The sequence below is a fragment of the Nicotiana sylvestris genome, chromosome 10 (genome assembly GCF_000393655.2).
Source record: "Nicotiana sylvestris chromosome 10, ASM39365v2, whole genome shotgun sequence".
NCBI lineage: Eukaryota > Viridiplantae > Streptophyta > Magnoliopsida > Solanales > Solanaceae > Nicotiana > Nicotiana sylvestris.
In genome coordinates this window covers 94,748,962-94,766,157 of record NC_091066.1, presented here as the reverse complement: position 1 = coordinate 94,766,157, position 17,196 = coordinate 94,748,962, and the positions used below count along the sequence as shown (strand labels likewise).

The following is a 17,196-nucleotide window of genomic DNA, read 5'->3' as shown; positions in this document are numbered from 1 at the left end:
GCTGGTGATTGTTCCATGATATTGCCCGAGGGGCGGATTCTGTTGACATTGTGCTCGAGGGGTGGTTTCTTATGGTTTTATCTATTCTAGCTGCTTTGCATTTAATTGCTTAACTGTCAAAAAGGCATTTCTAAAGAAGCTTACACTGAACTAAAGTAGCTTTACATATTTCCACCGTTTCATTATTTTTACTGGCTTTTACTACTTCTTTATAGCCTGTTAACGTGCCTTTACATGATTTCTTATCGCTCAGTCTTCATTTATTATTATTACTCACTGAGTCGGAGTACTCACATTACTCCCTACACCTTGTGTGCAGATCCAGGTATTTCCGAATCCGGTAGCGGGTATTGGTTGATCAGAGGCAGAGTTATCGGAGTTTAGCAAGGTAGCTGCCCGACGTTCGCAACACTGCTTTTCTCCCTCTTGATTTCAATAGACTGTATTTAGTACATTTTCAGACTTTAAATTGTATTTAGACCTTAGTAGATGCTCGTGACTTGTGACACCCCGATGTCGAGTTGTATCTATTTCTGCACTTGTTCTATTTCGCTAAATTTTTGGGATTTATTCTTATAAATGACTTAAATTGACTTAATAAATTGTTAAAAATGAATTAGGGAATTGTGTCGGCTGGCCTTGTCTTAACGAGAGGTGCTATCACGACCGGGTCCGATTTTCGGTCGTGACAGTTAATGCACGTAGGTGATGTTGTGCCGTATTCTGATATTGATAATGCACGAGGGGAGATGTCGTACCATGACTATGATAATGCACGAAGGGTGATGCCGTGCCATTTCTGTTGTTTCTTATGGTAAGGATAAGAGTCAAAGCACGAAGGTGATACCGTGCACATGATTGTTGTATTATTACTTTTGGTGGTTCAAAGCATGATATTTACTTTATTTATGTACTGTACTATTTTTAGAATATCCATAGTCCCCTCAGCATCTTTTTCCTCTTCCTGTTATTATCTGTTATATTTCTGTTATTGTTATTTTTCTCGTATATGATTTAACTGCACATGTTTATGTTATTTGTCGTGTCCTAGCCCCATCACTACTTTGTCGAGGTTAGGCTCGACACATACCAGTACATGGGGATGGTTGTACTGATACTGCATTCTGCACTTTCTATGCAGATCTTGGTATTGGACCGCACTGATTAGAGTTTGGGTTGTTGCCTTCAGTTTACAGGAGACCCAAGGTAGATTTGCCGGCATTCGCAGACCCTGGAGTCCCCTTCCTTCTATTTTAGTTTTCCTGTCTCTTTTCATTTCAAGAACAGATGTATTTCGTTTAAACCAGTATTTGTAGGAAATTCTTAGAAGTTCGTGGATTATGACACCAGATCTTTTGGGTAGTCGTGTATTAGTGTTTTAAACTGTTATAAAATTTTCACACTTCATATTTGTTTAGTTTAAATTTTTGTTAATTACTGTTTGGGTTAATGATTAATGTGTTAGAGCTGTATCTGTTGCTTGCCTAGCATACTAAGAGTTAGGCATCATCACGATCCCGATGGTGGAAAATTCGGGTCGTAATTCGGGTCGTGACAAGTTATTTCGGAAAACTATTTTCAAAACTACTTAAATGTAAGGCTCACACGACGGTATAAGAAAATATTGTGAATTGTGAATACGAGGTGGTACCTCGGTTGTTATTATTATTGTACACAAGGCAGTATCTCGTTGTGATTCTCGCTGTTTGTCTCATGTTATAAAGAGTTTTGGTGGGAACACTTGTTGTTGTTGTGTTCTTCCTTGTTCCATCAGTCTTGTCCGTATATGATCATTGGGGTTCTCTTTAATTGATTTTTATGTCATTTACATGCTTACAATTCTGGTATTAGTTCATGTTATTAACTTGTTTTGTATAAGTTATTTGTCCGCCTTCCATTATTTATCATTATTATGTTTTCATACTGTTTATTTATAGTGTCTTGACCTGGCCTCGTCACTATTCTACCAAGGTTAGGCTTGATACTTATTGGGTACCGTTGTGATGTTTTCATACTATACTTCTGCATATCTTTTTTATGCAGATCCAGGTACGTCTGCTCGTGCTGGACGTTAGTGATCGACTGTTAGCTGCTTACGGAGATTTCAAGGTATGCCTGCTCGGCATCCACAGTCCTCGGAGTCACCTTCCTTTACCTTTACTCCTGTTATAATTTTCTTCCAGACAGTGATGTAGTAGACATTTTAGCTTACTCTGTAAGGCTTATGACTCGGTTCCACCGATTTTGGAGAAAGTATTTGTTAAATTATGTTTTGGGAGATTTTTATGAGTTTATTAGATTTGTTTTAGTATTTCTGTTAATTATTTCTGTCAGGCTATCACAACATCCGTATTTTTGTGAAAATAATGACTAACCTAATTTAGCACTTTAAAACAAGATGACTTTAATATTCAACAGCACACATTTATCATAACCACTTCCAAGGCCTTGCCAAGAAGCCATAACAAAAGTAAGCCCTTGTTTTTAAAGTCCTTCACATATTGATAATTCACTAGCTCGGACAAGGTATATTTAGGAGATGTATTTCGTTTTTTTTTGTTTCTTTTCTTCTTCTCTCTTTTTTTCATTTTTTGTTTTGCCATTTTTTCTCTTTTTTTTATTTATAACGCCTTCCGTCTTTCTGCTATCTCTACTAGCGTTCCTTTACAACATAAATGCATCTTTCTTCCTCTCTATTATTCCACTAAAAAGCAGCTCAATTTCTTCCTCATCCTTTCTAGCGCTCATTTTTGCGACCTAAGTGCTTCTTGGAGGTAAGTGTTAAAAAAAATTATTAAGTAAAAAAAAAGGATATCAACTTGTAATGTGGGTATAAAAAAATATTTATAGGCTTAAAGGGGTTGGGTAGGAATAATACGAACAATGATAGGCAAAAAGGCTCAACGATAGTCAAAGAAATGCCTATATTATCTCCTACAATACAAGACTTAACCATTTCACTTCAAATCACACACGGTACAAATTTTAGACTAAAAAGATATAAAATAAAATATAATTCTAAAGCACACTTCACATAATGGTCATGGCCTTCTCAAGGCGGTTCATACCCAACTTCAAAGTTAATGCAAATAGGCATAGTCAATATAATTCATCAACACAAGGAATAACAGTAGGAGCCAAAAAGTGGCAGGAACAAGAGGGCTTCTCTTTTCTCTCGGCGTACGTTAGATGAGATAACCTGTGCCACGACCGAAAATGGTAGGAAGAAGGAGGCCAAGGAAAAATCAAAACAAAACGCCAGTAATCGATCATGGAATCAAGGAAAATAGCTCAAAGGACCAAGGAAAACAACATGCAAAAGGAAAAATGCAGGAAGAGGAACTGGATGTCGACAGTGATAGTGAATTGAATTGGCCAGATCTGTGCTGCAATCGTGATAAATCAGCTATCTCAGTGAGTCCTGCTAATCAAGGGATACTCAATATGAACATATCGCCGGTATCCATTGGAGGAGCAAGCACAAGTAAAGCAAACTCCAATGAAACGGTAACAACCAGTGTCTTAAGGGAGCAGAGCAATGAAACAATGATTATAAGAGCTGAGGAAGAAAAGTAGAATCAGACGAGACCAACCAATTTTGGAAGGTCATGGGCTGGATTATTGCATGAGAACAAATTAGCTGCAAAAGGAGTGGATCTAACATATGTACCATCGGTGATACAAGAGGGTGATGTAGTAGTACGAATTCTGGAGGAAGATATAGTTGAGGAGAAGCAGAAATGGAATCGAGCAATAATAATGTACGTAGTTGGAAATACTGCAACTATAGGAGCTATTGAACGATTTCTTGCTGCTCAATGGAGAGAAATCAGAAATCTTAATGTATTATTCCATAGTGATGGATGTTTTACAATTCTAATGCATAGTTTTGAAGAAAGAGATGAGGTATTGACGGATGGGCCTTATACTATAAACAATAGACCTGTAATACTAAAAACATGGGTTGAGGGGTTTGATTTCAATGAAGAGATTTTGAAAACTATTCCGCTATGGGTAAAATTTCCAAAACTCCCATTGAACTACTGGAGTAACATGGCTCTTAGTAAAATTGAAAGTGGTCTAGGGAAGCTTCTGTATGCTGATGCTTGCACAATTATGGCTGATAGGATTTCCTATGCTCAGATTCTTATAAAAATGGATATAACAAAGACTCTACCAGGGACAATTAAACTGATTGATCCTAATGGTAAAATGATTGAGCAAATGGTACAATATGACTGAAAACCTCAATACTGTCAAACTTGCTATCAAGTTGGACACTCATGTCACAACCAGAAAATGTAGAATCAAGAGTTGGGACAACAAACATATGGTATGCAGAATCAAAAAAATATATGGAAAGTTGTGAGGAAGCTACCTAAATACTGATAAAATTGATACAAAAGGTAGATTCCTGGAACAAATGGAAGAGAATAGTGAAGTGGTCCAGAGTAACAATTCAAATGAAGAACAATGACAATTGGAAAAAGGCAAGTCTGCATCTAAGAAGAATGGAGATGGGAGAGGTGAGAAGGAAATCAACATTGGTAATGCTTTCAAAGCCTTGGTAGACACTGCACAAAGAATAATTCAAATGATAGGAAACATGATAAGGAGAATGAACTGCCTAGAGATAGGGGCAGAAGTGGTAATATGAATCAAAGAACTATATAAGGATGAACATCATAGCTTGGAATGTTAGAGGACTAAATAAGGTGTATAAGAAAAAAGAACTAAAAAATTTATTGGGGTGAATAAGGTGGTACCAATGGTTGTCATAGAGAATAGAGTTAAAGAAGCAAAGGATGAAGCTATGATAAAGAAGGTGTTCAACAATTGAAGATGCATAGCAAACTATACAAATACTCCAGGTGGTAGAATATAGATTGATTGGGATCAGACAAGGGTGGATTATGAGTGCTATGAAGTGCATCAGCAGTACATAATAGGGGGTTACAAAGGTGCAAAGTTAATAAATTTAAATTTGGTGCTATTTATGGTATGCATACTACATAGGATAGGAAACTGTTATGGGAAGATATGGGAAAAACTATAGTTGGTATTACCGATCCTTATGTGTTAATGGGAGACTACAATACCATTTTGACTAATGAACATAGGGTACAAGGGACATAAGTATAAGAATTTGAAGTGAAAGATTTCAAAGAGTTCATCTGGAGAAATGGATTAACTGAACTAAAAATAGTTGGAAGGAAGTATACTTGGACTAATAATCATGTCCACAGTAAAATTGATAGAATACTTGTCAGTACTGCATGGATCCAAAAATGGCCTGTAATGGAAGGGAGGGTATTGCAATATGGATTTTCTGATTACTGCCCATTAAGTATAACAATAGACTATGAGCAACAGAGTGGAGAGAGATCTTTTAAGTTCTTTAATTGTATGGCACAACATAAATTTTTTGAGGATGCTGTGTATGAATGCTGGAGGAAAAGAGGTGGAGGAACAATAATGAACAAAGTATGGATGAAACTCAAGATACTAAAGAACAAGCTGAATCAGATGAATAGACAAGAATTTAGCAATACTGGTCAAATAATTCAAGCATCAAGAATAAAACTGGAGGGGATTCGGGAGAAAATGGATGGAACTGGCAACAGTAATGAAAGTATAACACAAGAAAAAGAGGCAAAGAAGGAGCTAGCTAAATGGATTGGAATTGAGGAAACCATAATGAAGCAAAAATAAAGGATCAAATGGCTCAAACTGGGAGATGCAAATACAATATATTTTCATGCTTGTGCTAAGAGTAGGCAAGCCACTAACCATATTGGTAGTTTGTTTAATAATGCAGGTCAATTACTAAATACAGCTAAGGGTGTGGAAGCTGAAATTCTAAAATTCTATACGCAACTACTTGGAACAGCAACAGTACAATTGTCAGCAGTAAGTTTAGAAATGATGAAGCAGGGGAACAACCTGAACAAACAGAAACAATTGAGTCTAATAAGAGCAGTAACTGAAGAAGAAGTCAAGCAAGCACTTTAGGATATTAATGATAACAAAGCCCCAGGCTGTGATGGATACAATGCTTTTTTCTACAAGAAAGCATGGCATATTATGGGGAAGGAGGTGATTCAAGCTGTATTGGAATTCTTTGAGAACCCAAAAATGTGTAAGCAAATCAACTGTACAACTATAATACTAATTCCAAAAGTGAAAAAACCCAGTAATATTAAAGAGTTCCGACCTATATCATGTTGCACTGTTCTATATAAGATCATATCCAAAATTTTAACATCTAAATTGCAGGAAGTTTTGCCAGATTTGATAGATAACTGCCAAATAACTTTTGTACCAGGCAGAGTGCTCATTGATAACACTATAATGAGCAATAAATTGATCAAAGGTTATGGGAGGAAGAATACATCACCCAGATGTATGCTAAAGATTGACATGCAGAAAGCTTATGACTCAGTGGAATGTGTGTATGTGGAACAGGTAATGAGGCTGCTGGGATTGCTAGAGAAGTATGTAAAATGGGTGATGGCCTACATTAGCACTGCATCATACTCAATCATTGTCAATGGAAGGCCAATCAAGCCATTTGAAGCAAAAAGAGAACTAAGGCAGGGAGATCCACTCTCACCATTGCTGTTTGTCATTGTGATGGAGTATTTATATAGACTACCGAAGCACTAGGAAGCAGTAAAAACTTCAGGTTTCATCCAAGGTGTGCTAAAATGAATCTCATACAACTGGAATTTGCTGATGATGTACTGTTATTCTGCAAGGGTGAGGAAAAATCTGTGGTGGAAATACATAATCAGTTTCAAAGATTTTCTAAAGCTTCTGGACTAGGGGCAAATACAAGAAAAAGCAATGTTTATTTTGGTGTTGTGGACAGCAGGATATAGCAAAGGATCCTGGAAATACTAGGATACACTAAAGGTGATCTACCCTTTAGGTATCTTGGTGTCCCCTTGAGTACAAAAAGATTATCAACAATCCAATGTGAGCCACTGATTGATAAAATGCTGAGTAAAGTGCAAAGTTGGACAACCAAATTTCTATCCTATGCAGGGAGAGCAACATTGATCAAAAATGGGTACAATACAAAATTTCTGGGCACAAGTGTTCATCTTGCCAAAGAAAATTATAAAGTTCATTGAGACAATATGAAGAAGGTTTTTATTGTCGGGGAATGCTAAGTCAACAAAAAAGGCATTGATAGCTTGGGACAAGTTATGTGTACCTAAAGCAGCAAGGGGGACTAAACTTCACAAACATAGAGTTGTGGAACAAAGCAGCTATATGTAAGTTGCTATGGAACATATGTAAAAAGAAGGAGAAAATGTGGGTGTAGTGGATTCATACGTACTACATAAAAGAGAACTATATATGGGACACAGAGCTAAAGAATGCCTCTTGGGTAATTCAGATGATATTCAAAGCAAAGACACAATTTTAAGAGGCAGGATATTCAGAGGAGGATGTGAAGCAGACAGACAGTTTTTCTACCAGAAAGCTGTACAAAAAACTGTAAGGGGACTTCCAAAAGGTGCCATGGAGAGGTCTAGTATGCAACAATAAGGGAATGCCTAAATAGAATTTCATCCTAAGGCTGGCAATTCTAGACAGATTAGCTACCAAAGACATACTTGCAAGATTGGGGTTAGTTGATGAAACCTTATGCACAATATGTCAAAGGATTAATGAAACAAAATATTAGAAGTACCAACAATAAAGAATTGGTTTAAAAGACAAAAAGAAGAATACTATGTAGTAAGCCAAAGAGAACATATAATAGATTGTAAATACATCAAAGGTAAAGCACAAATACCAATTTTAAATAAAAGACTACTAAATAAAGAAATACAAGATATAAAAGCAAAAAATCCAATAAAATATGTACACTTAGGAGGAACGGAGATCCTAATAAAAGCATGTTTTAGGGAAGGAATAGATACCCCTATAGAAATATACTTGGCAGATGATAGGATTGTACAACCTATAGAAAAGAGTATAATAAGTGTTGTAAGAGGTAACTTAATATACCAAAAATTTAAATTTATAGTAAGTGCTAACTATTCAGTAGCAGTAGATGATAAAAATATAGATAAATCATTAGTATTATACTGGAAAATGTCTGGAATAGAATTAGCACCAGGAAGTAAAATATTCACAGCAAGATGTAAAAATCTATATGTCTTAACAACAAAACATAAGATAACAGCTAAAAATAAAATAAATAAAATAAAAATAGAAAATCCATTCGAAAGAATAGTATCAGTTATAGACAACAATGATTACAGTTATACAGAAATAGACATGGATGAAGATTTAGAAATAGTAAAAGAAAGATTAAGCACATCAAAACGAATAAATAATGAAATGCCAGAAACATCATCAAGAAGTACATCAAGAAGTACATCAAAAAGAATAAATTATACCACTCCACAAAAATTAATAGAACAAAAAATAGAAGAAATAAACCCACATCATTATTATATAACAGGAATAATGGACCAAAGAAAATATTTAATACTAATAAATACAGGGCAGGAAGAGAATTATGTTATAAGAGAACTAATACCAGAACAAGAGATAGTAACAATAGAACAACAAAATTCAGAACTACCAAAAGCGTTAAGAAAAAACGAAGAAACAACTGAAAAAGAATTAATTATTGGAGGAATACCAATATTAATAAATTTTAAAATATATCAAGGAGATAAAAATATTACACTAGGGATAAAATGGTTAGAAAAAGTCAAACCATATAAATTAGAAGATAGGCAATTAACAATAAGTTATGAAAATAAGAAAATAATAATAAAAAGAACTTTGATATAATGCCAAAGATATACATACTTTCCAAAATAATAGTAGAAGGATATTATAATAGATATTATACACCTATGGTGGATACAGGAGCAGAAGCTAATATGTGTAGACATAATTGTTTACCAGAAAGTAAATGGGAAAAGCTAAAAACCCCCATAGTAGTAACAGGATTTAATAATGAAGGAAGTATGATAACATATAAAGCAAGAAATATAAAAATACAAATATGGGATAAAATATTAACCATAGAAGAAATATATAGTTACGAATTCACAAATAAAGATATATTATTAGGAATGCCATTTTTAGATAAATTATACCCACATATTATAACAAAAACACATTGGTGGTTTACTACCCCGTGTAAACAAAAATTAGGAGCAAAAAGAGTAAATAATAAAGTAAGAAAAACAACACCCTGGATTAAAGGAAGTGAAAAGATTACCCAAAAATTAGAAAATATAATACAAAGTAACCATAATATAGAGATAATCATTTTCTCAATAAATAAGATAAAACCACTACAAGATAAACTAGAATTACTATATAATGATAATCCACTCCAAGGATGGGAAAAACATCAAACAAAAATAAAGATTGAACTAATAGATGAAAATAGCATAATAACACAAAAACCTTTAAAATACAATTTTAATGATTTAACAGAATTTAAAATGCATATAAAAGAATTATTAGATAATAACTACATACAAGAAAGTAATAGTAAACATACTAGCCCAGCATTTATAGTAAATAAGCATAGTGAACAAAAAAGAGGAAAAAGCCGTATGGTTATAGATTATAGAAACTTAAATGCAAAAACAAAAACATATAATTATCCGATACCAAATAAAATACTAAAAATTAGACAAATACAAGGATATAACTATTTTAGTAAATTTGACTGTAAATCAGGATTTTACCATTTAAAACTAGAAGATGAATCTAAAAAGTTAACAGCATTCACAGTACCACAAGGATTTTACGAATGGAACGTATTACCTTTTGGATATAAAAATGCACCAGGTAGGTATCAACATTTTATGGATAATTACTTCAACCAATTAGAAAATTGTATAATATATATAGATGATATATTGCTATATTCTAGAACAGAGAACGAACATATAAAACTACTAGAAAAATTCATACACATTGTAGAAATATCAGGAATAAGTTTAAGTAAAAAGAAAGCAGAAGTAATGAAAAATCAAATAGAATTTTTAGGTATACAAATAGATAAAAACGGAATAAAAATGCAAACCCATGTAGTACAAAAAATAATTAACTTGAATGAAACACTTGATACAAAAAAGAAGTTACAATCATTTTTAGGATTGGTTAACCAAGTAAGAGAATATATTCCTAAATTAGCAGAAAACTTAAAACCATTACAGAAAAAATTAAAAAAGGACATAGAATATCATTTTGACGAAAAAGATAAAATACATATACAGAAGATAAAAAATATGTGTAAAAAATTACCAAAACTATATTTTCCAGATGAAAAGAAACAATTTACATATATTGTAGAAACTGATTCTAGTGATCACAGCTACGGAGGAGTTCTAAAATATAAATATGATAATGAAAAAATTGAACACCATTGTAGATATTATTCCGGATCATACACGGAACCACAATTAAAATGGGAAATAAATAGGAAAGAACTATTTGGATTATATAAATGTTTGTTAGCATTTGAGCCATATATTGTTTATAACAAATTTATAGTAAGAACAGATAATACACAAGTAAAATGGTGGATAACTCGGAAAGTACAGGATTCAGTAACTACAAAGGAAATAAGGAGACTTGTATTAAATATACAAAATTTTACATTTACAATTGAAGTAATACGGACTGACAAGAATGTTATTGCAGACTACCTATCAAGACAAAGGTACCCAAACAGATGAAAGCCAAGAATCAAAAGACATATTTACAATCCTTACTACTCTATCCTTACAGATGGAGAGTATGGGAAAAAGATTACAACAGCTAGAAAGTCAGCAGCATGACTATAAAAATGCGGAGCTAAGTCAATCGGAAGACTCTAAACTTCCAGAGGTAGAAGGAGACGTTGGGAAACTCCAAAAAACCCATAACACAGTTGCTTTATATACAGCTGCAGGTACAAGCAAACAAGTTAGCAAAAAGCCACATATCAATGTAAACCTAAATACCGTATTTGATAAGCCATTTACATCAAAAAAGCCAAGAGAAGCAATAGTTATAGCCCCACAAACTTCAACCTATGCTAATAGCCTACACCACAACAAAAAGGTATATAACCATATTACTCAAACATATATTGAGAATATATATAAAATCCAGACATTTCTGAACCTAAACCCTAGATCAACAACTACTACAGATCCAACACAAGATTATGTAACCCAAAAACTACAGGGATATAATAGGCTTATAGCCCAGCCAAAAACAAAAGCAAACCTAGTAAAAACATGTTACAACTACGGACTACTTAGCACAGTATATACCCATGACGGAGAAGAAATAATTGGAATACCAGAGCTATACAAAGCATTTGTCACCTTCAAGAGAATTACAAAAGGCAACCTATTCTTCATCAAATTCTATACAGCACCAGCGGAAATACTATATGATGAAATAAAACCCATAATACAGGTGATAAAAATAGGACTAACACGAGATATGATAATACCGGAAGAGATAGAGAAACAACCGGAGATACAGAAAATGGAGATACCAAGTTTCTATGCTAATAAAAGAATAATTGGTATAGCAACTATTATTCAAGAACTAGCTAACAATTATCTACAAGGAAATGCTATCTGGAGCTACTATTCCAGAGACCAATTGATGATATATGCCAACTCGAAGGAACTACGACAAGGAGATATGGATGAAGTCCAGAAATGGATTTTATCATTATTAAAACCAGAAATGCAACCAACTACCAGAGCATTGAAAAAAGAATTTATTTCAAACGAGTTATTAACAAGATACTGCAAACTAGTAGGACACAAATATCCAGACCACATATGTTCAAAGTGCAACGGAGATGATAACTATGTACCAGAAGTCCAACTAGAATGAAGGTATCAACAAGAAGACAAAAGAAGAAGACAGCTACTGGAAACATATAATGTAAAGTAAATAGTACTAGTCGCATTCATGAACAGTAAAGGTCGTTCATGAATAGTAAGAGTCATAAAGTAAATAGTATATGTCATAATCATGAACAGTAAAGGTCGTTCATGAATAGTAAGAGTCATAAAGTAAATAGTATATGTCATAATCATGAACAGTAAAGGTCGTTCATGAATAGTAGGAGTCATTTGTAAACAGTAAGAGTCGTTTTAATTTTCTTTATATAGAATGTAAATCCGAGGAAGGAGGACATCCTCACCCTTACCTTCTCTCTCTAATATTCTCTCTTATCTTCTCTCTTGTAAGAAATATCTGAGTTAATTACAAGTATCTAAAACAGCTATGGAGCATTCAAACGAGTTACAAAACCAGGTAAGTTTATTTATAATCATGTTTAACTAAACTCTTATATTCCTTATAATCTCTTAAAAATCATAATTGTTTATCATGTTATAGTACTGTTATAAAGAACATCTTGAGAAAGTTTGCCTGTCTAATAATGCTGAGAGTAGTTAAGCCCAGACTATGCCATCCTAAAGTGGAAACCAGTAGGCAAGGAAGCCGTTTAGGGGAGTACACAGAGTTGAGGCGCTGTTAGGGTAAATGATTGAAGCATGAAAAACATGGTAGTGACCAGAAAAGATTGTTCAGTATAACTTATTAAAATATGATAAACTCTATGATAAACAAAGAGGTTAGAGGGAATATGTTTAGTAAACACATGATAAGGATAAATAATAAATCTAAATGAACAACCACACGTATTTATTAGAAGAAAATATTGACTACAAAATACTTATGTTATATATCTTTAAGAGACTTAATAACGATGTTAAAAGAAAAATTTACGATATTTTAGTTACTTTTGAAATAATATATGTAATGGAACAAGCATTTACGGAACTAATTGTATCACATGAAATAGATATATTAGATCTATATGAACTAGATTTATATTCAGACTAATGATCACATATCAAGTTAATAAAATCTTTTTATAAATGAAACATAACACTTTTCATTATATAAGATTCTATAATACCCAGAAATGGAAACTTCTTAAAAACCTCAGTAACATAAATAGAAAAATAGATTGTGTTAAATACAATATTAAAACCTGCAAAGATATTATTAGATATAATAAATTACGTAATAAAGCTTTACTAACTATAGAAAATGAAATTGAATTTTATGAAGATAAACTTGAAAGTTATCAACACAGAAAAGAAATAACACTGAGAAATATAGAAACCATGGATATATGTATCAACAGGTATACATCTCAGTATTAATATGAACAAATCAAAAATTGATAGTTACAAATATTTTAAGTACTGGTTAGAAATTCTAAAACATATAAATATGTCAAAAATAATATTAGAAAAAAATATAGAAGAATATCAAAAAACTAAAGATATTAAATACTTAGAATACACACTTGAAAATATAAAAGAAATTTCAAGGTTAGCTACAGATAATCATGAAAAAGCATTTAATTCCACAACCAAATTGGTATCAGAGCTATGAAAAATAAACATTTATATTAAGAAGCAAATCATGAAAAATAACACTGACATTAATAGTACAAACCCGCAAAACAGTGAAACAATCAAAATAACTAAGAAATCGCAGAAAATTAGGAAGAAACTAAAGAAACTATATATAGAATATGAATACTTAAGTATCACAAAAATAAACAAAGCTAGGCTGTCCAAATTAATCGATATAATATCTAAAACAGAATATAAATATGTTTGTTATCTAAAGGATAAAAGATGAATAAAGAAGAATTCGCATTAGAAGAGAAAACATATGAGAATCCAGAAGGATTAAAAATAACAATAATATTTTCTAACTTAGGAAGAAGATATAAAAAAATAGGAAATAACCTAAACTTAATGTTAGAAAAAGAAACTGTAAAACTAGAGGATAGTTTAACCGCCATGGTTAGAATAACAAAAGAAAACGAAGAAATAGATAGAAAACGAGAGATTAAAGAAATACAACAGCAAGCTAAAGAAAAAATACAACATATAGAGGAAGTAAAAAACACTAAAATAACAGAATTAGAAAAAGAATTAGAGATGCTAAAACAGATGTATGCAAATAAACTAAAAGAAAAGGAAAAACGTAAAGAAGAAGAAGAAGAACTAAAACTAACAAATGAGATAGAAAGATTCAAATTACAGTTAGAAGAAGTACAGGAGAGTCCATCAAAAATAAGTATAAACGAAATAAATGACCAAAGTGATAAAGACACAGAACTAGGAGAAAACTATTCAGAAACAAGTGAAACATACACAGAACTTATAGAAAAAACAGAAAAGATAAAAATAAACCCAGAAATAAATACAGGAGATATGAACGAAGATAAACCAAGCATATCAGGAATAAAAAATCCAAAACAATTAAACCCAACCTATTACAGAGTAAGTTATGATGCATATGACAGAAACAAAACATTATGGGATAAAAGGTTAAATAAGAAATGGGCACCAAGACAGATAACTGAACAATATAATTTTTTAGATCTAGATTGTGTAGCAGATATAAATAAAACAATACAATTATGGATAGGATATATCTCAAAACAACTAATAGATAATAAAATAACAATAACGGAAACACCAGGATATATAGAAAGAACATTAATAGGAACTGTAAAATTATGGTTACAAAATTTATCAAGTGAAAGCTTAGACACATTAAGGAGTAATAAAAAACTTGACGGTACAACTACAACAACAGTTACAGATATATTAAATAAATATGAAATAGCAATAAGAAATGAATTTAGTAGTATGACAACAGAAGTAGAAGAACAAAATAAAGAAAAAATTACAAATAGAAATTTAATGACAAAATTAGCAATATGTAATATGTGTTATATAGATGAATATACTTGTGCATTTAGAGACTATTATTATAAAGGAACATATAGTCCAGATGAAAGTAAAGAGATAAGAAAATTATATTTTACAAAATTACCAGAACCCTTTAGCTCAAAAATAATAAAAAGTTGGAACGAAGCAGGACTAGCAGATACATTAGGAGTAAGGATAAAATTTCTACAAAACTGGTTTATAGAATTATGTGAAAAATATAAAGAAAACATGAAAATGGAAAAAATATTAGTAAAAAATTTGGCATGTTGCCAAACCCTTATAAACTCAAGAAGCTCGCCCAAGAAAGTTTTAAGCTTGCTTTTAGACTACTTTGGAGGCAAGAACAAGTGTGAGAAGATCAACCAAACATTAGAGTTTTTCTATCTCCTTTTATTTCTAGCAATTACACATTATGAACAATTTTATAGTTTTCTCTTGCTTTGTTATGAGTACCTAAACATTTGATCTAGGGTTGATGGAACCAATCATTGGATGAAGTTTTGACTAAACTTTGTTTTAATCTGGCCGAATTTATTATATTATTGTTCAACTACGTTTTGTATGGTGATTAATTAAATGAGCCCTTGATTAACCGTGTCTAATTGCCTTGTGTTGCTTGAGAAATAATATTAGGGTAGACAACTGTTGAACAACACCACTTTTGGCTAATTGAAGAGATTCATTACTTGAACTTAAAAGTGGGGTTAAAGATAACGAAATTTTGATGGGATAATTCAGAGCTGCACATATTGTCAGCTAGAGTAGTTCGAGAGAATGCTCTAGTAAATTATCGTAGTTGATCGAGAGATAATTACAATAACCCATAGCTCATTATCCTCATAAAGTATTACGGTGAGATTATAGCAAAAGAGCTAAGACCTAAACTAGCAATTGAGGAAATCAATACCCTAGACCTTTTTACCATTGAATTATCTTTGATTAGCATATTGTTATTTTTAATATCATTGGAAGTAGTTAAACAAAAACCCAATCTCTATTGACAAAAATCTTGCATCTGGAAATTGTTTGAGTTGATAATAGCATTGTCAAGAGTTGTAATAGATAGGTTAGCTCTCTGAGGATTCGACTCCGGACTTAAAATCAGATAATATTTGCAACGACTGCTTTGTCTTTTAGAAGGCATAGTTGGACGTGATCAAATTTTGGCACCGTTGTCGTGGAATTAACGGTGTTATTTATTACAACTTAGAAGTAGTGCTGGAATTATTAGTTCAAATCAAATTTCTAAGGTGTTAACCAAATTTTTTTCCATTAAAATTCTCATGTTTGAACTCTTGTGGGATTCAAGTATATGCCTAGGAATTCTTCGAGAACTGGAGAACTGCTTGAAGGACTCTCAAATCCCGATAAAACATTAAGGGCATTGAATCGTGCCAACAAGAAGAACAAAAAATCAAAAACAAACACACCAACTTGAATTTGACATGGGTGGCGCAAATAACGTCGACAGAAACATCAGGGATGAGCCAGCTAACCCAAACGTCAGAGTGGTGGCACCTCTTGTGCCAGAAGCTGCACTTTATGATGGGGCACAACCAACAACTGAGAACCTTGCCACTGCCATTGTTGTGCCCCCAATAAAAGCGGAGACATTCCAGATCACCAACAACATGCTGCATCTTCTGTAGAATAAGGGATTGTTCTCCGGGTCACACATTGAAGATCCTCAACAACACTTGAAAAAATTTCTGTCGATTTGTGTGACCCAAAGGCAGCGAAATGTGACCCCAGAAGCTATCAAGCTATTAATGTTCCCATTCTCTTTGACTGGGCAAGCTCAGACTTGGCTGAATTCGCTCCCAATCAATTCCATTGTCACCTGGGAGGAATTAGTCAAGCAGTTCCTGAATAAGTTTTACCCGCCCAACAAGACTGCAAGACAGATTGATGAGATATTGCAGTACAAGCAGCAGCCTACTGAGACCTTGCAAGAAACTTGGGAAAGATTCAAAGGGATGCTAGTGAAGTGTCCCCACCATGGGATTATAGACCAGATGCTCGGCCAGAGATTCTACATGGGGTTAGCTGACAATCTAAAGGCCAATGTGGATGCTTCAGCTGGGGGTGCATTTTTGAGTAAGACATTCACCGAGTGCTAAATCCTTCTTGACAAGATGTCCCAGAATTCGGGGTGGATAACGAGAGGTACAACACTGGCACCAATAGTGCATTCAGTTCCTCTTGACTCGAATAATTCACATGCAAAGAACATAGTCACACTCATGACTCAGATGAGTATATTGTCAAAGAAGATTCAAGAGATGGGTAAAAAGCAAATGCATATTGATGACACAACAAATGGAGGGCTGTATACACCCTGCGTTAATCAGTCTTATGTGTGTTC

The 17,196-nt window shown here is 33.1% G+C and overlaps 1 protein-coding gene across 1 annotated transcript; it reads left to right on the top strand.

The window, feature by feature from the left end:
• The first annotated feature begins 3,759 nt into the window (after window positions 1–3,759).
• On the top strand, window positions 3,760–4,242 carry LOC138879691 (uncharacterized). Its single transcript, XM_070159320.1, has one exon. The coding sequence runs from the start codon at window positions 3,760–3,762 to the stop codon at window positions 4,240–4,242; it is 483 nt and encodes a 160-aa protein (XP_070015421.1).
• Window positions 4,243–17,196: the final 12,954 nt, after the last annotated feature.